Raw genomic sequence first — 20,292 nt, 5'->3', positions numbered from 1 at the left:
ACCCACACAGTTGTGTGTTGTAGTATGTATTTCACTGTGTAAATTTACACAAGTTATTCATTCGTTCATTCTCAGGCTGATAGGCATTGGGTAGTTTTCAGTTTGGGGCTCTTTGAATAGCACTGCTATAGACATCAGGTTTCTTATTAAAATACGAGTTGTGTATGTTATGTTCACCTCTTTAAAGTTGTCGCTGCCTGTTTCATTTAAGTACCTTTCCTCCTAAGTGCCTTCCCACCCTACCTAATTATCTTCATTGTTAATACAAAATATAGTTGCCTAAACATTAGTTTTGAAAGCATAAAGTGCCCCTAGAAATTAGGTTTCTTGAAATTGTATGTGCTTGCATTAAATTTTTTCCTTTTAAAGCATTTATTTTAATTTTTCTCAACTATCCAGATTATGTGTCTCAAATGCGTTTTTGAACCTGTCAAAATTTTTCATGTCTTAATAGGGTGAATTGTTCAACCTTGAGGCAAATATTTTAATTTTGGCACCACGATAAGCTGGAGAAAAAGAATAGCTCCTAAATTCTTAATGCAGATTTGTTATCAAACTTAATTATAATTTACATGGCAATAAAAGGAATTGAGAATTACCAAAAAGTGCATTATGATATTTTGTCATTTTTTCTCCTCAGGTTACAGTCTGCTTTGGTATAAAAATCAACATTACTAATTCAAAGTTGCCAAAAATATTATCAACCTGGCTGTCCTAGAATTGAGTTGAAATTTGCTGTATTTAGTAAAGATACATAATATATTTTATATATTTGTATGGATACATGTGTCCACATACGTTTCTCTCTACCTGCCTATTTGTCTGTCTGTCTATTCATTCATCTGTCCATCCAGGCATCTATCTGTTGACATACTCACTGAAACATTCCTTACAGAAAGAACAATAGAAGACCACGAGCTGGTGATGGAAGTGCTATCTAACTGGGGAATGGAAGAAGAAAATAAACTATACTTTAGAAAAAATTATGCCAAATATGAATTCTTTAAAAACCCAATGGTAAGTGAAATCCCCATTAGTAGTTAGAGAAAATAAATGGATTTGTTAAATTTTATTTTATTTTTTGTGAAGAAAAGAGTCACTATGAATAAAGTATAATTTCCTATTTGGTAACTACGAAAAATGTAATTACCTATTTGGTAAATTGTAGGTCAGAATTCTGTTCCTTTAAAATCATAATTATGTTTTTTCTTACTTTATCAATGATTAGTCAGTATGATCATAGAAGTTCAGATAGGTAGTTTGGGGGAGCTATTTCTTCTTCTTCTTGCTTTTTAAGAAAACAAATATACATTTAATTTGGGAAATCAATTATTAGATATCCTCAAGCAGCTCCAAAATATTATAGTTTAACACTTTTCAAAGAATGTAGGAAATTTAAATAAGAAAATTTCTAAAGTAAAAACAGATTGATGATTGTTTGGAGTGCTATAGCTCAGCCAAAAATTATTGACATGAATCTTGCTGTTCCAAAATATTTTTTCAGTGCAATAATTACTGAGCTAAGTAGAAATGAACTAAAGACCAGAGCATTATCCAATAAATACTTCTTTCATTATAGTGCTCTTTAAAAGAAAATAAATGTGTGTCACATTCCTAGCGAAGACTAGGTATCTGCAGAAGTCAAAAGAGCCCCTGGGCTCATTATTTTAAATTGTTTTTGTCTCTGCAGCTATAGCGTATTATTACACTAAGTTTTGGATAATTGAATTGAAATGATCCTTTATGAAAAATATATGATACATACTATAATAGAATATTTTCAAACCCTGAAAGACCTCTTATGTTCTCTTTTATTTGAACCTATTAATAAAAACATAATGGAGTGATCTTTGACAAAGAAAATAAAAGAGTCCTAATAAAAATTAAATAGAATTAGAATTTGAAGGGAAACTGTTTTCTTGTTGTGAATCTTTGTTAAAAGCAAGAATTTAAAAGTATAGTTAAAGGCATATGGTTTAGTGCTTGTTTTGGGTTATATATCATTTTGGTTGTTGTTATTATTATTATTATTATTATTATTATTTAAACAAGTCTGTACACTCATTTTGTAGACCTAGAGCAGTGGTCTCTCAACTGGGGGTGTTTTGACAATGTCTGGAGACATTTTTGCCTGTCATTACTGGGGTGGAGGGACAGGAGGGCTGTTAGTGGGTAGAGGCCAGGAATGCCGTAACTAATATTGAACACAGTATTAGACCAAATGTTAATAGAACTGTTGTAAAGGCCTGTCCTTCCAGGAAGTGTAGAGGTCTATATTTTCCCAAACTTGTCTGATTATAAAAATTACCTGGGGGTGTAGAGAGTGCTTATTAAAAGCATAGGACCCAAGACCTACCCACACCTACTGAATCAGACACCCCAGGAATGAAGCCTGGGAATTCCAGTTTTAAACAACTGTCCTAGGTGAATTTTATGATTAAACAAGGTTGGACAAAGAGTAGGTTGAAAGGACTGGACTTTTAGCCTCTGGCCCTATTGTAAGTCCTGGCTCCTCTACATGTGGCTGTGACCTGGGTTATACCATCTACTTCTATGAGCCTTGAGTTTGTGAAGTGGAGTTGAGAATCCTCTAGCACCTGCCAGCCAGAATGGCTGTAGGACTCAGGGAAGAGATATGGGAGCAAGCACGCTGCCATCGTGAAAGCAGTGTTTGGTAACTTGACGTATGTGGATCTCTCTGCATCTGCATTATCTGAGGGTGTTTGCTAATCTTTGGGCCCTACCCACACCTTCCCCTTAAGATACATGAAAGTAGAGTCCAGGGACTGGCATTAAAAAAGAAAACAAAACAAAACACTTCAGGTGAATTTTCAACACAGTGACTTAGAGAACTTTTGCTCTAGCTTACTATATTGGTCATACTGAATCTTTTCTAGCATTGCTTTTGAGAAAATGTAACCTCTATCTTTTTGTCAGTATTTTTTTCCAGAGCATATGGTGTCTTTTGCAACTGAAACCAATGGTGAAATATCCCCCACACAGATTTTGCAGGTAAAATATATTCCCATTGAAGTATGTTAAGTAACAGCATGATAAAGGGGAACTTTAAGGTCCATATTTATACATGCCCAGATTTTGAAATGGTATACCTTGACTGATTAATTTTTGCTGGAGGTGAAACTAAAAAGAAAAGAAAGAATAGGAAAGGAAAGAACAAAACCTGAATAAAGAATTCCCTAAATCAGGAAAGCCACCTAACCCCATTTTTCTTCCCAGTTTTGGCCAATTGTGAAAGGAATGTGTATCATGAAAGGAAACTTGCAGAGTAATTTGTTCTATGATGTGTTTAAAGATTATGTTAGTCTTTTTGAAAAATCAAAATCCTCAGTAAAGTGTAGGCATTTTACTGACAGATATTTAGTATTAACTTTTATAATAAGTGCTCTCAATCCATTTGTGATAAAATATTCAGCAATTAAGTGAAAGGAGAAAAACAGATATAAAATATATATATACATACATATATACATATATATATATATATATATATATATGTATGTATATATATATCATATGCTGACATGTGTCATAACCATGTTGGATACCTGAGCAGAATTCTGAAATGTTTTAGCTGAATTAAGAATGCTAGTTATTTAATTAAGAGTCTCCTTAGTTTTGTATCTGTTGGGCTCGTTTCTGCCAAACTGGAAGTGGCTTTACAAGATCATTTTTAAAAGATATTTTCATTACATTAAAAGAATGATTTCAGTTATTTTATTTTTCGTAGATTAGTAGATTTCACATCACAAGCTCTGCCATTGTTAACAGGTTAATGTTGAGCAATGTTTTTATAATGGTTACTGTTTGATCTAAGCCTTCAGGCATCCTCAGACCCACTCAATATTTTCTGACCATTAAAGAAGACAACTTTTAATATTTCCATAATAGATACTACTTTAAGTATATTGGTATTTAAATATACTGGTAACTGTAATGGGTGGTACAGATCTGTTTTCTATGGGCTTTTAATAGGCTATATTTCATTTTTGCTCTTCACAATATTTTAGAAATGTGATTAGTCTCAAGAGATTTTCCTGAAAGCTTCTTATATGCTACTGGGTTTCACAGACACCCCATCAGGATATTAGGATGAGTGGCAGCGGCCCAGCAGCTATGCCTGAGGACCCCCCGCCCCCCCCTGCCGCTCTCAGGCCCTCTCAGTGCTTCACTACTGGCTTAGGATACAGGGTGGCGGGCTGGAGTTTTTATTCCACCTCCTTTCCCCAATTCTCCTATAATATAGTTATATTACTTTAATGTGAAATTATAAAAACAAGAAAAATCATAGCTTTGGAATCAGATAGTCCTGCATATGCCTCTGACCTTTTCTCTCCACAGAGGCAATGTTTCCACTTTTAAAACGTTTCTTCTTTTTCTAGTATGACCTCTGTGACTCCCTTTTTAAAATTTAATTGGTTTGGTTTAATAACTTGGAAAGCACTCAAACTAAAAAACCTACTTGCCTGTTTTGCATGTCAATTAATTAATAACTGTGGCTCATTAAATTAAAAAATTTAATAATTTACTTAAAAACATACATATCTATTCTCAGCATTTCCCAGAGTAGCCTTTTAAAATATGTCACATCGTTTTAGCTAGTAATTTCTCTTTCAGTTTTTCCATTTTGCATTTGTTTATTCATAGGGATTTCTGTTTTCTTCTTTTAATGAGATGCTAATGCATTTCCACTGTCTTATTAAGGATGCAGAGCACAGCCACTCATACAGAGCTCTTCCTTTTCATTCTCGCTTTCCCAACCAGCACATGCCTACTGTCTCAGTTCATTATTACTGTGTAACAAACTGTTCCAAACCTTAATGGCTTAAGTGCCCACTCACATTTTGCCAACAATTTTGCGGGTCAGGAATATGGAAAGGGTTTAGCTGGGTGGGTCATCTCTGAGGCACATGGGCTCTCTGGAGGTTTGAGGATCCCCTTCTAAGATAGCTGTTCACTGTGTGTCCCTGGTACTTCTTGGCCTGCCTGCCTCTCTCTCTCTCTCTCTCTCTCTCCACATGGGTTCTCATCCTCAAGGGCTTTCCTAGTTGTATTGGGTCTCACACAGCAGAGCCATCTCGGGGTAGTCACATTTCTTATGTGACAGCTAGCTTCCAAGAGTTAACTAGTGAAGGACTAGTTAAGGACCAGAACTGGAACTAGCTGACTATCACTTCTGCTGTATTCCATTGGTCAAAGCAGTCAGAAGCTGTGCCCAGATTCAAGGAGGTAGAGAAACAGACTCCAGCTCTTCATGTGTCAGTGGCAAGATCACTTTGCAGAAGAGCATGTGAGCTGCGAGATGGTGCTGCAGCTCTCTTTGGAAAACACCTGCCGTAGCCATCCACAATCGAGAACCTTGGTGGACAAAGAAAAGACTGTTTGCTTTACCTCATCAGGGAGGTGAACTCAGCCCAACTTTCTTAACAACTGAATAACTGAAGTCAAGATTGTAGTCTTTATTTTGACTATGATGAAGTTGATATGTTCTCAGGGAGGAGCATAGAAAAGCATAGAAACGTATCAGGACTTAACTCTTAGACAAAATCTAGCTTTTCAAGATGGACATTTAAATAACTTAACAGTTTGGTGTTTGGCTAAGTACTGACCACTTAGAATGTATATTTTGTGCACATATTTTTATTTGGAACTTGCCTTGGGTTGTCAAAAGACTGATTTATTTTCCGTTGTATTTATATTGCCATTTCTATAATGGCTTGTATAAGTGGTATTGACCCTGTTAGATTTTACATGGTTATATTTGAAATCTTAACAAGATTATTATAAGGCTACACTATCATTGATTCAAAAATACTATGAGAATGTCTAACTTTCTTCCAGATGTTTCTGAGTTCAAGCACATATCCTGAAATCCATGGCTTCTTACATGCAAAAGAACAGGGAAAGAAGTCCTGGAAAAAGATTTACTTCCTTCTAAGAAGATCTGGTTTATATTTTTCTACAAAAGGGACATCAAAGGTAATTGAAATGTCAATGATATGCTATGAATTGTAAGTTAAAGTGGGGTTTACTTTTTTTACTGCTTATATCAAGAGTTGGTAATTATAGATTCCAAATATTTGCTACAATTTATCTATCCTTTAAAAATGTTTATTTATTTATTTACTTACTTACTGAGAGAGACTCCCAACATGAGCAGGGGAGAGGGCAGAGAGAGACTGGGAGGGAATCCCAAGCAGGCTCCGTGCTGTCAGCGTGGAGCCTGACGCAGGTCTTGATCTCACGAACTGTGAGATGATTACTGGAGCTGAGATCAAGAGTCGGAGACTTCACGGACCCAGCCACCCTGGTACCCCTGCCATAATCCATTTAAGAACTGACTATTCAGCTTTGTTTCACACTAGTTTCAACATAGGCCCTGTGATGGAAATCTAGATGCTCTTATTTCAGTACCACATACTGTGCTCATTTCTTCTCTACTCCAAATTCACCCCCTTTTTCCTTATCCTTGGTTGCAGATTTTGAGGTCCAATGTAGTGCACATCTTTTCTTTTCACCACAGGTTATGCTGCTGACCTTGCCCACTTCTGAACTTCTGTTGTTGATGCAGTTAGTAACACCCAGCTGACTCTGTAATTGCTCTTTAATTCCTTTGTCTGTGTTGGTTTTGTCTCCTTAGCTAGATTGTAGATTCCTAAAGGAAGGTACATTACCATCAGGGTGGATATATGTGTTCCTTTGTGTGCTTGTGTGTGTATACCTGTGCAGTCACATAGACCTACTTGTGTGCTCCTACACGCACCATCACTCATACATGTAACTTCACAGTGCTCAGCGCTGCATTGTCTGTATTTCTGTGTAGTCTAGTCAGTGTTGACTATGCCTTGTTTTATGAGTGCTGACATTTTATGCGATGCATTGATTATCTTTCATGTGAAACTACTTTTGAGAGTTTTCATGGGCGACTATTTTAATTCTGTTCTCATGCATCTGTTGTTGTCAAACAACATTGTTGATTCTTTGTTGGTAATCTGTCATTTTTTTTCTGGCTGTTTTTCAAATATTGTGATAATCATTGGTGTTCAGTAACTTCCCTGACCATATTTCTAGGTGCATTCGCATGTATTCTGATGTATCTTACTTGATTCTCACCATATGCATTCAGTCTGCAAATTTCTATTTTCCTTTTATCCTGGGAATGTTCATTTATTATTTATTTCTCACTCTCATTATGTGATTCTTTAAATTTCTGTAGGATTTTCTGTCTTGGCTACTTGTGGCTGCAGGCACACGTTTGCTTGTGGAGGCCTCACTCTCTCCTCACGTGGCCTTCTCTTCTTTCTCCATGTCTTATAAGGACACTTGTCACTGCATTTAGGGCCCACCCAGATAATCTGAGATTGTCTCATCTTGAGATCCTTAACTTAATTACATCTGTAAAGACCCTTTTTCTAAATCAGGTTATATTCACAGTTTCTTGGGATGGGGGCACAGGCATATCTTTTGTGGGGGAGGGGGATGACTATCATTCAACTCACTGTAGGAAGCCAATGAAAATTTTTGAGCAGGAGAGTGAGATAATCAAGTTGTAAGATTACTATGGCCATAGGGAGCTTAATCAGAGAGAGGGAGAGAGAGAGAGAGAGAGAGAAATGAAGGGGAGGGAGCAAAGGAAGCAGAGAGTGGAGGGGGACACAGGGAAACAGATTATCTAGAGGCACACACAGATGCTAATTAGATAGTCACTCAGCAATGCAGAGTGGAGTTGATGGGATCTAACCTAGGCCTATGATGAGCTGGGGTGGGGGTGGGGGGGGTGTGGGTGGCGAAAGGGATGGATACAAGATTCAATGGCAAGTGGCTAGATCTTGTTGACCTTGTTGATGTGAAAGGAGAGGGAGCATTTTAAACGTTCTTAAAAAAGGAAATAAAGAAACACTCAAGGATTTAATAAACAGGAATAGGAGGTTTGCTATCACATTATCTTAGAAGTAAGATCATGATCTGAGCTCTAGATATATTGTGTTGAGGGTGAAGCATTCAAATGGAAATGCCCAGAATACAGTTAATGGGGAGACCAGATATACCAGTGGTGGTCCTAACAGGAGATACAGAGCCACAAGGAGTAATACTTGATTCTTTCATACTTTTGCGAGCTTTCCCTCAGATATGGTTTTCCTTTGTTGCTGTTTGCAAGAGTACATGCATATGAGTGTGTATTTCGTTGAAGTTTAAGTGATGGAATGGGGCTCAACTAAGTTAGTAATACATTCTCTTACAGACGTATTTTATTTTTAAGTGTATGTCATTCGACTCCTAGCATCCTGTCACACATATGCATTAAACTAATTTTTCTTGAACATTTTAACTAATTTTCAAATTTTTCTATCATAAACAATGTCAGGATAAATAATTACCTGTTTCTGTAATTAAGGTTTTGGATTTTCTTTGGTCTAAATTTTAGTGGGATTGCTTTTTTATCCTTTGTTTGTAAGTGTGAAGTTATATATGAAGATGTTTTTTAAACAAATACATGCTTGGTTATCTTTTTTTTTTTTTTTTTAACTTTATTCATTTAATTTGAGAGAGGCAGAAAGCATGAATGGGGGGCGGGGGCAGAGGGAGAGAGAGAATCCCAAGCAGGCTCCACACTGTTAGCACAGAGCCTGACACAGGGCTCGAAACCATGAACTGTGAGACCATGATCTGAGCCAAGGTCGAACACCGACTGAGCCACCTAGGTGCCCCTATTATTTTATTTATTTTTTTACTTTTAACATCAGAGAAAAGTGGCTTCTAAATCCAGTAATCATGTTGATCGTACTTTTTCCAGTGAACCTTCACTGGAAGATACGATAATGTTTCTTTAATTTCTAAATTCTCACTTCTTCAACAGGTTTCTCATTAAAATCAACTGCCCATTATATTTTTACTTTAGCCTTCCCCCCCTTTCCCTGCCCAGCCGTTATATAAAAGACAGCTCTGATTCCTTCTACCGGACCCATGCCTTTTTTCTTGTGATGGTCTTTCCCTTGGCCAGGCAAAATCACAAGCATCAAACATCTGTTCTCAGTCCATATTGTAGCTCTTTTCAACATAGTGTCTGACTTTGCTGTGTATCAGTACATAATATTCTTCTCTCTGGCCTGTGTCTAATGAGCTCATGTTCCATACATGAAAATGATTTTAAATTTCCCCTCAAAAAAAGAAATTCAAGGTATTAGGTAACCTCAAGGATTATGACCTTAATTTAAATTATGCAGGTTATCTAATGTCTAATGACATTTCTACCTGGCAAAGATACAATTTCCTATCCTTTTTCTGTGAGAAGGTCTTGATTTATTGTAATTTCTGAAGATCTGGGCTGCGTGGGAGTTAGTTCAGCACCGCTACAAGCCTTGGAGATGTGCCTGTGACTTTTATTTAGGGAAACCTCTAAGTATGCCCCTCTTCAACTCTCCCCTTGTATACACATGCACGTGTAGCCTTTGCTAACCAGGCCAACCCAAGCTTGTGGTCTCGATTTGTAAATCTTGATATGTCTGCAGTAATGGAGCAAAAATCTGTCAAGAAATGAAACCCATCATGCCTCTGTAGCCTTCGAGGGTTTCTCAAGCTGCCCTTTTCTTACATCCAGATGACTCAGCTACGTTGACTTCTACAGCACCAGTGGATGGGGGATGGTTTTATCTTTTCTTCGTAGAAATCAGACATTTTTACTAGCAAATCAGTTTCTATCAAAAAATAGTTTTAAAAGCCATGACAGTAAGAGTATCTCTCTCCTTCCTCTCCCCTTGTTCCAAGGGCGCGAGGCTGGATCTCTTTCAACAGTTTTCTTTTCTGCCTTATTCTCCCATGGAGTTGGGAACTGTAGTCATTCATTAGATCAAAATGCCTAACAGTGACACACAGAGGAACAGTGGCATACACAGACACTCTCACTCTACCAGTCATCAGGGATGCAATAGCCTGCTGGTAAATGACTAGAAGTATTTTGGATTTGGATCTGAATGGGTTGCTCAAACTGCTGAATGTTCTGGGTTTTCTGTCTTTTCTGTTTTGCTTTATTTTGAGCATTGCCTTTCAAATTTCGGTGCATATGAATAACCTGAGGCCTTGTTAAAATGCAGATTGTGATTCAGTAGGTCTGTGGTGGGGCCACACATTTTACATTTTTAATAAGCTCCCGGGTGATGCTGATGCTGCGCGTCTGGGACCACACTACTAGTAGCAAGATTTTAAAGAACAAATGCATTTTGGTCAGTTTAGATTATGCATTCAACCCCAGAATTAAGCACTTCTTCAAGTTATTAACCTGTCACAGAATAATATGACCCAGTGATTTCCCATGACCAGCTTTAAATCTCATGGATTTCCCAGAGAAGAAATAGCTGTTCATGATTCCTTCCACTTTGCCTTGAACATCAGACACATTCCACTGCCAGGTAATTTCCCTGAACTCATCTGTACAGGCTTCCTTCTTTTCATAAAAGTAGTCAGGCCACCTATTTCATTGTTTACTGTGATGTGCTGGGCAGTACGCAAACAGGAGGGGTGATCGTTTCTAAACAAAGCAAGAATCATTGTCTCTTTCTCTTCCTTCTCTGACTGCCGTGGAAGCTCAAACCAAGCTTCTTGCCTTTGTTCAACTACCATTATTTGAAACCTGGACAAGGAAAACATTTCCAAAAGCCATCCTTTGCTGCCTCTTTCCCTGAGATTCCTGAAATGGTAGTTAAAGAGAAAACTTTATTATTTTTTTTTTAATATATGAAATTTATTGTCAAATTGGTTTCCATACAACACCCAGTGCTCATCCCAAAAGATGCCCTCTTCAGTACCCATCACCTACTCTCCTCTCCCTCCCACCCCCATCAACCCTCAGCTTGCTCTCAGTTTTTAAGAGTCTCTTATGCTTTGGCTCTAAAGAGAAAACTTTAAATAGGAAGGTAAATGTTTTGCTGTATACTGGAAGTTAAACTTACAAACAAGTGGCCACTTCTCAAATAATATTGTATCAAGCTTCTGGTTCTTTTATGGATATAGTAACTTAATTTTTCTTCCCTTTTGTTTCTGTGACATTACTTGGAATATTTTTTGCCAAGGTATAAATTATGCAACATGATAGAAACACAAAGAGAGTGTGCCAAAATATGTGTTCACTTCAACACTCACATATATATTTTTTTAAAGGAACCACGGCATTTGCAGTTTTTCAGCGAATTTGGCAATAGTGATATTTATGTGTCACTGGCCGGCAAAAAAAAACACGGAGCACCGACTAACTATGGATTCTGCTTTAAGGTACAGGCTTAATATTTTGATAGATGAATAAAGCAAGCCTCAGCCTTTTAGGTAAGCTTGAGTTTCTTTTAATTTGTTTTAAAAAGAGACAGCTTTCTCTTATATATAGGAGAATTTTAGTGGCTTTTATTTCAACAGGTGTTACCTTCAAGATATGCATTAACGATAAACAATGTGCTGTGGCCTTCTAGCCTAACAAAGCGGGAGGGCCCCGAGACCTGAAAATGCTCTGTGCAGAAGAAGAGCAGAGTAGGACGTGCTGGGTGACCGCGATTAGATTGCTTAAGGTAATCTCGTCGCAGGCGTGAATTCCTATTAAATGCTGGGAGTGCCATGAAAGTGTGAAAACATCTGTATTTCAAAATGTGAAGACTCACTATGAGTCCATGTACCCAAATGTATGTATTTTATTTTTTTTATCTAAAAGATAAACATTTGCAGAGTAGAGTGGAATCGCCTAATGCATTTATCTTTTGTGTGTGGAGTAAGTATTCCATTTTTACAAATGCTCTGAATTTTATTTTTTAAAGAGTATTACATAGATAGCTAGTGTAACTGATTAAAACTTCTATACATGACTCAGTATGCATTTTCAACGTATTGTCAACAATCCAACGTGACATATATTTTAAAATGTGCCCACTGAAGTATGTTTAGTGTGATGGTTTTACATTTAATTTAAGTGTTGTATAAGTTGTTTTATAGTTTACTTCAAATTATTATGCAAATTTTACTGATATACTATGAAAACATCCACTTTGTGCTAAGTAGAAATTGTAACCTAAATAAGCATAGTTTGTTAGTGAGCATTTTGAAAGGAGTAAGAATGTTCTAAAGGTTATGTGGGGAAGAGAGACATAGAGTGATTTCTTCTAGAATGTATAGAAAACATTTAATTTCAAAACTTGTATGGTAGTAAATTTAACACAACTTCATAATTATAAAAATTATCAACCATTTCCTTTTGAAGAAGGGCAAAATAATCAGAATCAGAATTATTAGCTGTCTTACAAGTTTTGGAAAACAGTTTTATTTTTTATTCTTTTTTTTATTTGCTCTTTTATTTTTTATTCTTTTTTAAATTTTATCTTTTATCTTTTTAAATAAAATTGTATATGTTTTTTATTCTTTTATGTAATTGAGGTGAAATTCACATAACATAAAAGTAACTGAATTAACTATTTTAATTAACTATGCTAACATTATGAACATATTACTAACTGTGTACACATTAACAACATGAACAATACAATGGCATCTCGTTCATTCAGAATGTTGTGCAACCACTACCTCTGTCTAGCTCCAAAAATTTTTTATCACCTCAAAAGGAAACTCCATAACCATAAAGCAGTGACTCCCAGCCCCTGGCAACCATCCATGCCTGTATCTGTCTCTATATGATTTACCTATTTGGACATTTCATATAAATGGAATCATATAATATCTGATCTTTTGTGTCTGACTTCTTTTATTTAGCATGTTGTTTTGTAGTTCATCCACCTTATAGCATGTCCATAATTGATTCCCTTTTTATGGCTGAATAATATTCCATTGTGTGTGTGTGTGTGTGTGTGTGTGTGTGTGTGTGTGTGTGTTTACAGATGTATAGATATATGTTAAGGCAGTTTTTTCATTTATCCATTAATGGATACTTGGGTGTTTGCATCTTTTGATTATCGTGTATAGTACTGTTATGAACATGTGTGTTTATGTATTTGTTTGGATACCTGTTTTCAATTTTGAGGGTATATACTGAGAAGTAGAATTGCTGGTTATATGGTAATTCTGTTTAACCTTTTGAAGAATTGCCAAAATGTTTTCCAAAGTGACTAACGTTTACCACCTGCACTATATGAAAATTCCAATTTCTTCATATCCTCACTAACACTTGTTATTTTCCTTTAAAAAAAATAATTATCCTAGTGGATGTGAAGTGGTATTGGAAGAAACATCATTTAAATGGCTTAAAGGAAGCTTTTGGATTAACTATGAAATTTGCTTCCTTTTGCTGTTATGGCAGATAGCTACCGTAGTTACTTTATTACAAGAGACTTGTTTTCAATAGTCAACCGTTAAATGACTATCATGATTTTGGTTTCAACAAAGCTTAGAAGTCTTGATTCTTTGAAACCCTCATGGTAAGTAATTGCTTCTATGTTCTCATTGTCATAAAATGTAAAAAAGAAAAGAACTTTAAAGAGTGTTGCAAACCAGACAAAGAAGTAGTAATTAGTTAACTTGGGATATGCATTGGAATCATCTGAGAAGCACTGTCAAGTCCTATGTGCCCAGCCCGGTCCTTAGGGATCCCGATTTAGTGAGTGAATTCCAGATGTATGCCTGATTAAGAACCAGTAACCTCATCTAGTCTTCTCCTTTTATAGATGAAGAGGCTGGCATTCTTTGGAACCCTTTAACTCATCACAGTCACAGTAGAGAAAGTACCTTGAGGTCTCTGGTTTTCTCTTTCCTTCCCTTAGAACTCTGGAAATCAGGGTAGGCTGGTAGAGGAGATGCTTTCCAACCTTGTTAGTCAAGGCTTCCTCCCTTCTAATTTGATCTCAAGGTCAAACACCCAAGTCAGGAGCAGATGGTAAGACCACTTCCTTTTTTTTTTTTTTTAACTCACTTCCTTAAAGCAGTCTTTCTAACATGCAACTGATTTTACTAGGATTCACCTTTTTTTTTTTTTTGCATAAGTAGAATTCTGCCAGTAAAATTATGATATGCTTTCATATCACTTATGATTTTTATTTTCATTTAGTTATTTTATATTTATTTAGACTTACAGATACAGATTTTCATCCTTTATCAATTTTGTGTACACACACACACATCTATCTATCTATCTACCTGAAATAAATTGTGTGAGCTATCTATAAAACTTCAAATTCTAAGTCTGGTTTTCCTGAATCATTTTTTCTCAGAGCATGGACACCCATATTTCATACAAACTCTCTAGCTCTGTGCCATCAGGAGCTTCAGGGAGGAATAACTTCTCAGATAGGTGCTCTGCCATGGTCCCTGGGGTTGTCTTTCTAGACAGTGGCATCCCCCTTGCAAGGTTTGATGCAAATGATTTTTTGATCTCACCAAACATTTCAGGCAATGGCAAGTCACTCGGTCCACAGTGAATATAAGATGCCATAGTTAAGTTAAGGCAAATTTATGGATGTTAAAATTTGAAAAGAAACGTGTGTCTAAGAATTGATGAAATGTATTAAAAGCTTTTTTTGATCCTTCCATATACAGGATGCTTAGCTTCTGGAAGATTGTCTCCTTTTCACTTTTTCTTCTCATTTGATTTCTTTTTAAACCATCTTTCAAGGCACAAATGTCCACTTTAAAGATGCTCCATTGTATTAGTTTCTATGGGTGCTATAACAAATGACCACTTTAGTGGCTTAAAACAACACAAATTTATTATCCTACACCGCTGTCATTCAGGAAGTCTGAAATGGGTCTAATTGTCCTAAACACAAGGTATCTGAGAGCCTACATTCTCTTCCAGAGACTGAGGGAGAATCCATTTCTCGTGCCCTTTCCAGACTTTAGAGGCCGCCAAGATTTCTTGGCTCATGGTCCCTTTCTCTACCATTAAAACCAGCAATATTAAGCCAAGAGTTTTTCATGCTATGACTCAGTTCTCTTTTGTGCCTCCCCTTCCACTTATAAGGGCCCTTATGATTATATTGGATCCACCTGGATAATCCAAGATACTCACCTAATTTCAGCATCAGCTGATTGGCACCCTTAATTTTATCTGCAGCATTAATTCTTCTTTGCCAGGTAACCTGACCTAATCACAGGCTCCAGGAATTACAATGTGGACATCTATCGGGGCCATTATTCTGCCTACTATATATGTATCCCGTGTGTGTGTGTGTGTGTGTGTGTGTGTGTGTGTGTGTGTGTGTTCAATTGTGGTAAAGCTTTTCCAGATGAGGCAGAGAGGGAGGCAGGCATCACTGAGAACCTTTATCCTGGAGGCAATGATAAACCACCTAACAGTTTCAAATGGGAAAGTGATATGATCTGTTTTACAGATCTGTTAAACAGATCTGTTTTAACATATCCAGATGCAGGAAGGCAGGGCTTGCCAGAACACATATTTGAAATGCTCTAACAGGGGAGTCAGTTGGTTTCCCCTGGCAGCTTGTCGTCAGTGGGTACCTGTTTTATCCCCCTGGCTGGTGCACCTGAACTCACTTGGTGTTAAAGGTGTCTTTTGATTTTTCTCCTTTGGCTGTCTGTTGTATTTCCAGATTATCATTGGACTTCGTTGGAAGCGCAGGGAGACATGAGTCTGTATGCTGATCGGACTGAAAGGGCCCCTGATTTTCCTTACATGCTACTTACTAGATACTGCCTCCTCCAAGAATTTGGCCTCCTAATTTTATTTTCCTTTCTTTTTTTTTCATATACACATGTAAACTGTTAATGTGGTGTCAGAGGAAGATCCTCCTATTCTCTTTGGATAAGTTCCAATTAAATATAGATTCATAGAAAATCTGAGAATTGCTCATGTACAGTGTCCTAGTTACATGTTATATTCTTCCCTTCCCTTCAACTAGAACTCTGTCAGCTTCTAACATATTTTGGTCCCTTATCTGCCCCTTTGTAGGACAGGGACATGTTAAGGTGACTCATGCCCTATCCCTCGGCCTGAGTTAAATGCCTACTAAAGACCAATAGCACAGAAGCAGCTACCTAACACTACAAGGTACCAGGGATAATACATCTTTGAAGGAAACAGTCTTATTAGTAGATAGCTGGCTTTTCACTACAGATAAATAAAAGGCCACCAAGCAGCATGTGTGCACCTTGTGGAAATATTGGTTAGAACTTACTGTATATTCTCCAAAATGAACTTGACTAGGAATTAGGCTCCTCTGTCTTCTTTTTACAGTTATGGTAGGTTTAGAGTTGATTTAAAGTAAATTTCATTAGGTTCCATTAATGTCAATCAAACTGTAAATTAAAAAATACTTTTTGTAAGTTGGGAAATAATTGGATAAAGAAATAATCATAGAGAATTTTAAATGAATGTGGGTTTGTATTCATGTTAAAAGCAAAATCTTGGAAACAGAGACTCTCCAAGCCGCCCTCTGATTTCTGCCTAATTACCAAATATATCCAGTTTGCTGGAATTGCTGTTACAGAAATAGTCTTTAGTAGAGAAACAGTTCTGTTGGAATGTTTAAATGGAATTCATCCTAAGGGTGAGAGATTGGATTCCATGGTGTCTCCTCAATCTTTTATATAGGGCCTATTTCCAAGTTCATCGCAAATCTGTGAAATGGAGAGAATTGTCGAGGGTAGCCAGAGAAAAGAAAAGAAAAGCCCTCTCTGTGCCATTGTAGTTTTGCTTTGTTTTGTTTTGTTTTAAAGAAAGTGGCGTAAATCTTAGGGGAGTACCTTCTAGCTTCAGATGGTGAACCCTCCAAGATGAATTTGGTTCTAGCAGTTGGCATACTTTTTTTTTTTCTTAACTAGGCTTTACACACAGTGCAGAGCCCAACATGGGCTTGAACTCAGGACCCCGAGGTCAAGAGTCAGCTGCTTGACTTACTGAGCCATCCAGGCACCCCATGAGAGTTAGCATTCTTTTTTTTTTTTAAGTTTATTTATTTTTCATAGAGAGCGTGCAAGCGAGGGAGGGGCAGAGAGAGAGGGAGACAGAGAATCCCAAGCAGGCTCCACACTGCCAGCTCAGAGCCCAGTGCGGGGCTTGCACCCACGAACCCTGAGATCATGACCCAAGCTAAAATCAAGAGTTGTGTGCTTAACCAACTGAGCCACCCAGGAGTCATGGCAGCTAGCATTCTTAATGTTTCTTAAACTAGTATTCTACTTACAGCCCAGACCCACTTTCTAATCTAATCGTGTAGCCTGGCAGCCGAGTCTTACAGTGCTACCTCCTGAAAATAAAGATGCCGTGGTTCTGCCACTTACATTGTATTTTGTGACCGTTTGTGTGAGATCAGCCTGATTCCCCACCATTTTGATTTCCCTGAATTTAGAGCCAGAAATGAAACAATGTGATAAGAGTTTTGTTACTAGAGGATGCTACAGTGTCAAGAATCTTTAACATAGAGCCAAGTTTATGGATTTGCCAGAGAGATGATATAATTTGTCAATCAGTCATTGAAGAGTTATGGTGAATTTTACCCTGTTTTGCTTACGATGCCTGTAAGGTTTTCAGAGTCCTTGTTTCATAAAGTGGCATCCTTCCCAAGTGAGCTTTCTTATCATTAGGTGATATACTCCTTCAATGCTTTTGGCACCAGGGTGCTAAGAATAATGAGTAAGAATGTCCGTTTCAGATTTTTATACTGCTGAACTAGACTTTAAGTGTGGATTCAAGTAAAAAACACTTGTCTTTTTAATGTATCATTGTAGGGCACTAGAAGCTTACCTTTCAAAGTTATGGTTGCTTTACTATTTGTTGTAAGGAAAGCTTATAATTTTTATTTTTCATATTGATTATTTATAATTAAAGTATTGAATTTTCATCAGTTGCCCATGTAGTAAAAGTGATGGGAATGCGTTTTTATTTATTTGTTCTGCAGTATGGCATGCAGCTGTACCAGAATTACATGCATCCATATCAAGGTAGAAGTGGCTGCAGTTCTCAGAGTATATCACCCATGGTAAGGACCATATTTATTAATCTATATATTTTATATTTACATTCTGTTCACTTGCAATTTTATTGCATTATAGATGTGCATTGCAGTACACTTACACTGTAAGTCCTTTTGGTTAAGTAAAGTAACGACACCATCTAACATAATGTTATATGGAATTATTTATTCTTGGATTTCACATGATTGCAGCCTATGTGATCAAATCACAGCAGTCCAGTATCACAAAGTATTCAATTAAAATAGATAATGTTATATGTTAAAGAAAATTGAAAGAGTTATGTGAGTCATTCTGTGTCATTACAACATTGGAGGATTACATTTTGATATGATTTATAGAATATTTTCCTTGAGACTGTAGATGTTTCTTTAATTATTGATTTTCATCGTGGGTTTATTTATTTATTTTAATATTAATTCTGGAATTGTCACAGCCTAGTATAAAGCTGCCAGTAGTTTGGAATTTTAAATGCTAAAGTACACACAGGTGAGCTCTTTTGCCATTCTGGCTTTCTAACAACAAAATTTTTAAGGTCTACGTCCTTGAAAAGCAAACTGCTCTTCAGGAAACCCAAAAACTGCTAACCAAAATGTAGGTCTTGCATTACATAAAGTCTAACACTACTTCTCAGATTTATGCTAAATGCAACTTGAATATTTACTTGCAGATACACACAGACACATCTTTTCCCTTCTTTAGAACCGAATTTTAACTTACTGTGCCTTAACACACGAAATTTATTTCTGAACTTAAAAGTTTACGTTCTACTATTTTTGCTCTTGCTCCTTAATATTGAGTATATTAGGAATTCGGGTGTATGTGCCTGTGTTACAAATCAGCTAACATACTGCATTTCCACATAGGTTAAAAATCTGCTCCTCATAACTGTGACCAAGGAAGGCACATTTCCCCACATGTAATGTAGCAGATGAAATGCTCAATTCTAGGAATGAGGCATGAAATAATGTTGATTACTAAGTCTGATAGACTAATATGGAAAAAAACTCCTATCTGTGGTTACGTTGCTTTTCGTTATGGAAGAGTAACTTTTCATCTTTGTGTCAGATCACTTTTAAGCCCTAAAATAAGAAACTAAAGACTGTAATGAATTTTTATAACAGCAGTTGCTTTAGGTGAATATTTTTATAGTTTGTCAGCTTACCTTCATCTTTCAATCCACATATATAGAAAGAATAATGGATTTTATGATCTTAATCCTTTTCTAAGTCCTTCTAAATTTCTTTTAGTATCTAAAGATTTTAGGATGAGCACATTAATAGCAGCCATGCATTTGGAGGCAGTTGCTTAGTGTCTGTTAATCATAGGGAAAAATTGTCATAAACAAAGCATTTTCCAGTCTCATCGTGGTGATTAGCATCATAAGCATGGCATTACTCTTGCCTCTGTCCATTGAAAGTGGGCCTGTTGCTAATCCATATTTACACGACAGCTTGGTTAGTATAACTTTGCTTCTTCAACACAGTGTGTAGGAAAAAGACACTTCTTGAGTGAATCTGGCTGGAGATAGGGATTTTGTAGGAGGCCTGTGTAGCGAGGACCTATCTGTCCTGTATGGCAGTTATCAAGATCAGAGAGAATAGCACTTGAGAATTATACCTCCGTTCTTCTTAACTTACATAAAGGAAACTGAGATGTTTGGGGAGGTATTTGTGTTTACTTTGATGTCTATACAGAATCCCACCTTTCTAGGTTATCATGGAAGAATCAGTGACCTCTATAATGACTGTCAGTGCCCCTCACCTGCCTCTGTTGGTTTTCATCCAGGCACTATCTTCAGTGAGCAACACAGAAAACCGAGTATACTTGAATTATATTGTTAAAGGAACACTATTCTTAACTTCTCCAGGGATACATTTTGAGAAGGGAAGTAAGAAAAAAATTTCTCCTACCGTAATGAACATCATAGCTGTGTATAGCACATAATAGCCACCCCTATCAGCCTTTGAAATGAGCATCATCAGCAGATATTTCAGGCAGCCAAATATATTTGGTCCTTTTCAGCACAAAGATTCATTTAAAGGAGGATCTGTTAGTATGGCCCTGATTGGAGAGATGAGATGGGGAAAACTGGTCTACTCAAGTCCTTATTAGTCCTTACTCTTGACCCTGAGCTAGACATTGAAAAGTGAGTTTCTTCTCTCTATCTTCCACCCTGTGGTACATAAATGACCCTGGAAAGAGCCTATCTGTCACTGCATTTACATTGAGCTGCCTTTGTGACCTTGTTTGAGTCACTCGTGTCCTGCAGTATAAAATAAGGGGGGCAGTTGCATAATTTCAGGAATTGGTTGCATCTCTGATGCCCTATGAGCCTGTATGAAGCAGAGGAGAGAATGGTAT

The 20,292-nt window shown here is 36.9% G+C and overlaps 1 protein-coding gene across 3 annotated transcripts in view; it reads left to right on the top strand.

Annotated features, from left to right (window-relative positions):
* The window catches only part of GRB14 (growth factor receptor bound protein 14), a 115,787-nt gene that overhangs the window by 88,563 nt on the left and 6,932 nt on the right, over positions 1 to 20,292 (top strand). For 2 of the 3 annotated variants that reach the window (XM_042994575.1, XM_007074649.3), the window contains 6 exons: positions 896 to 1,017; positions 2,938 to 3,012; positions 5,860 to 5,997; positions 11,173 to 11,283; positions 11,475 to 11,570; positions 17,856 to 17,936. In XM_042994575.1, coding sequence (XP_042850509.1) covers positions 896 to 1,017; positions 2,938 to 3,012; positions 5,860 to 5,997; positions 11,173 to 11,283; positions 11,475 to 11,570; positions 17,856 to 17,936 — 623 coding nt within the window. The remainder of the gene's footprint in view (positions 1 to 895; positions 1,018 to 2,937; positions 3,013 to 5,859; positions 5,998 to 11,172; positions 11,284 to 11,474; positions 11,571 to 17,855; positions 17,937 to 20,292) is intronic. The other variant, XM_042994576.1, reaches the window with a different exon arrangement.

The sequence above is a fragment of the Panthera tigris genome, chromosome C1, assembly GCF_018350195.1.
Source record: "Panthera tigris isolate Pti1 chromosome C1, P.tigris_Pti1_mat1.1, whole genome shotgun sequence".
In the NCBI taxonomy this organism is placed as follows: Eukaryota; Metazoa; Chordata; class Mammalia; order Carnivora; family Felidae; genus Panthera; species Panthera tigris.
This window is presented reverse-complemented; position numbering and strand designations above follow the sequence as displayed.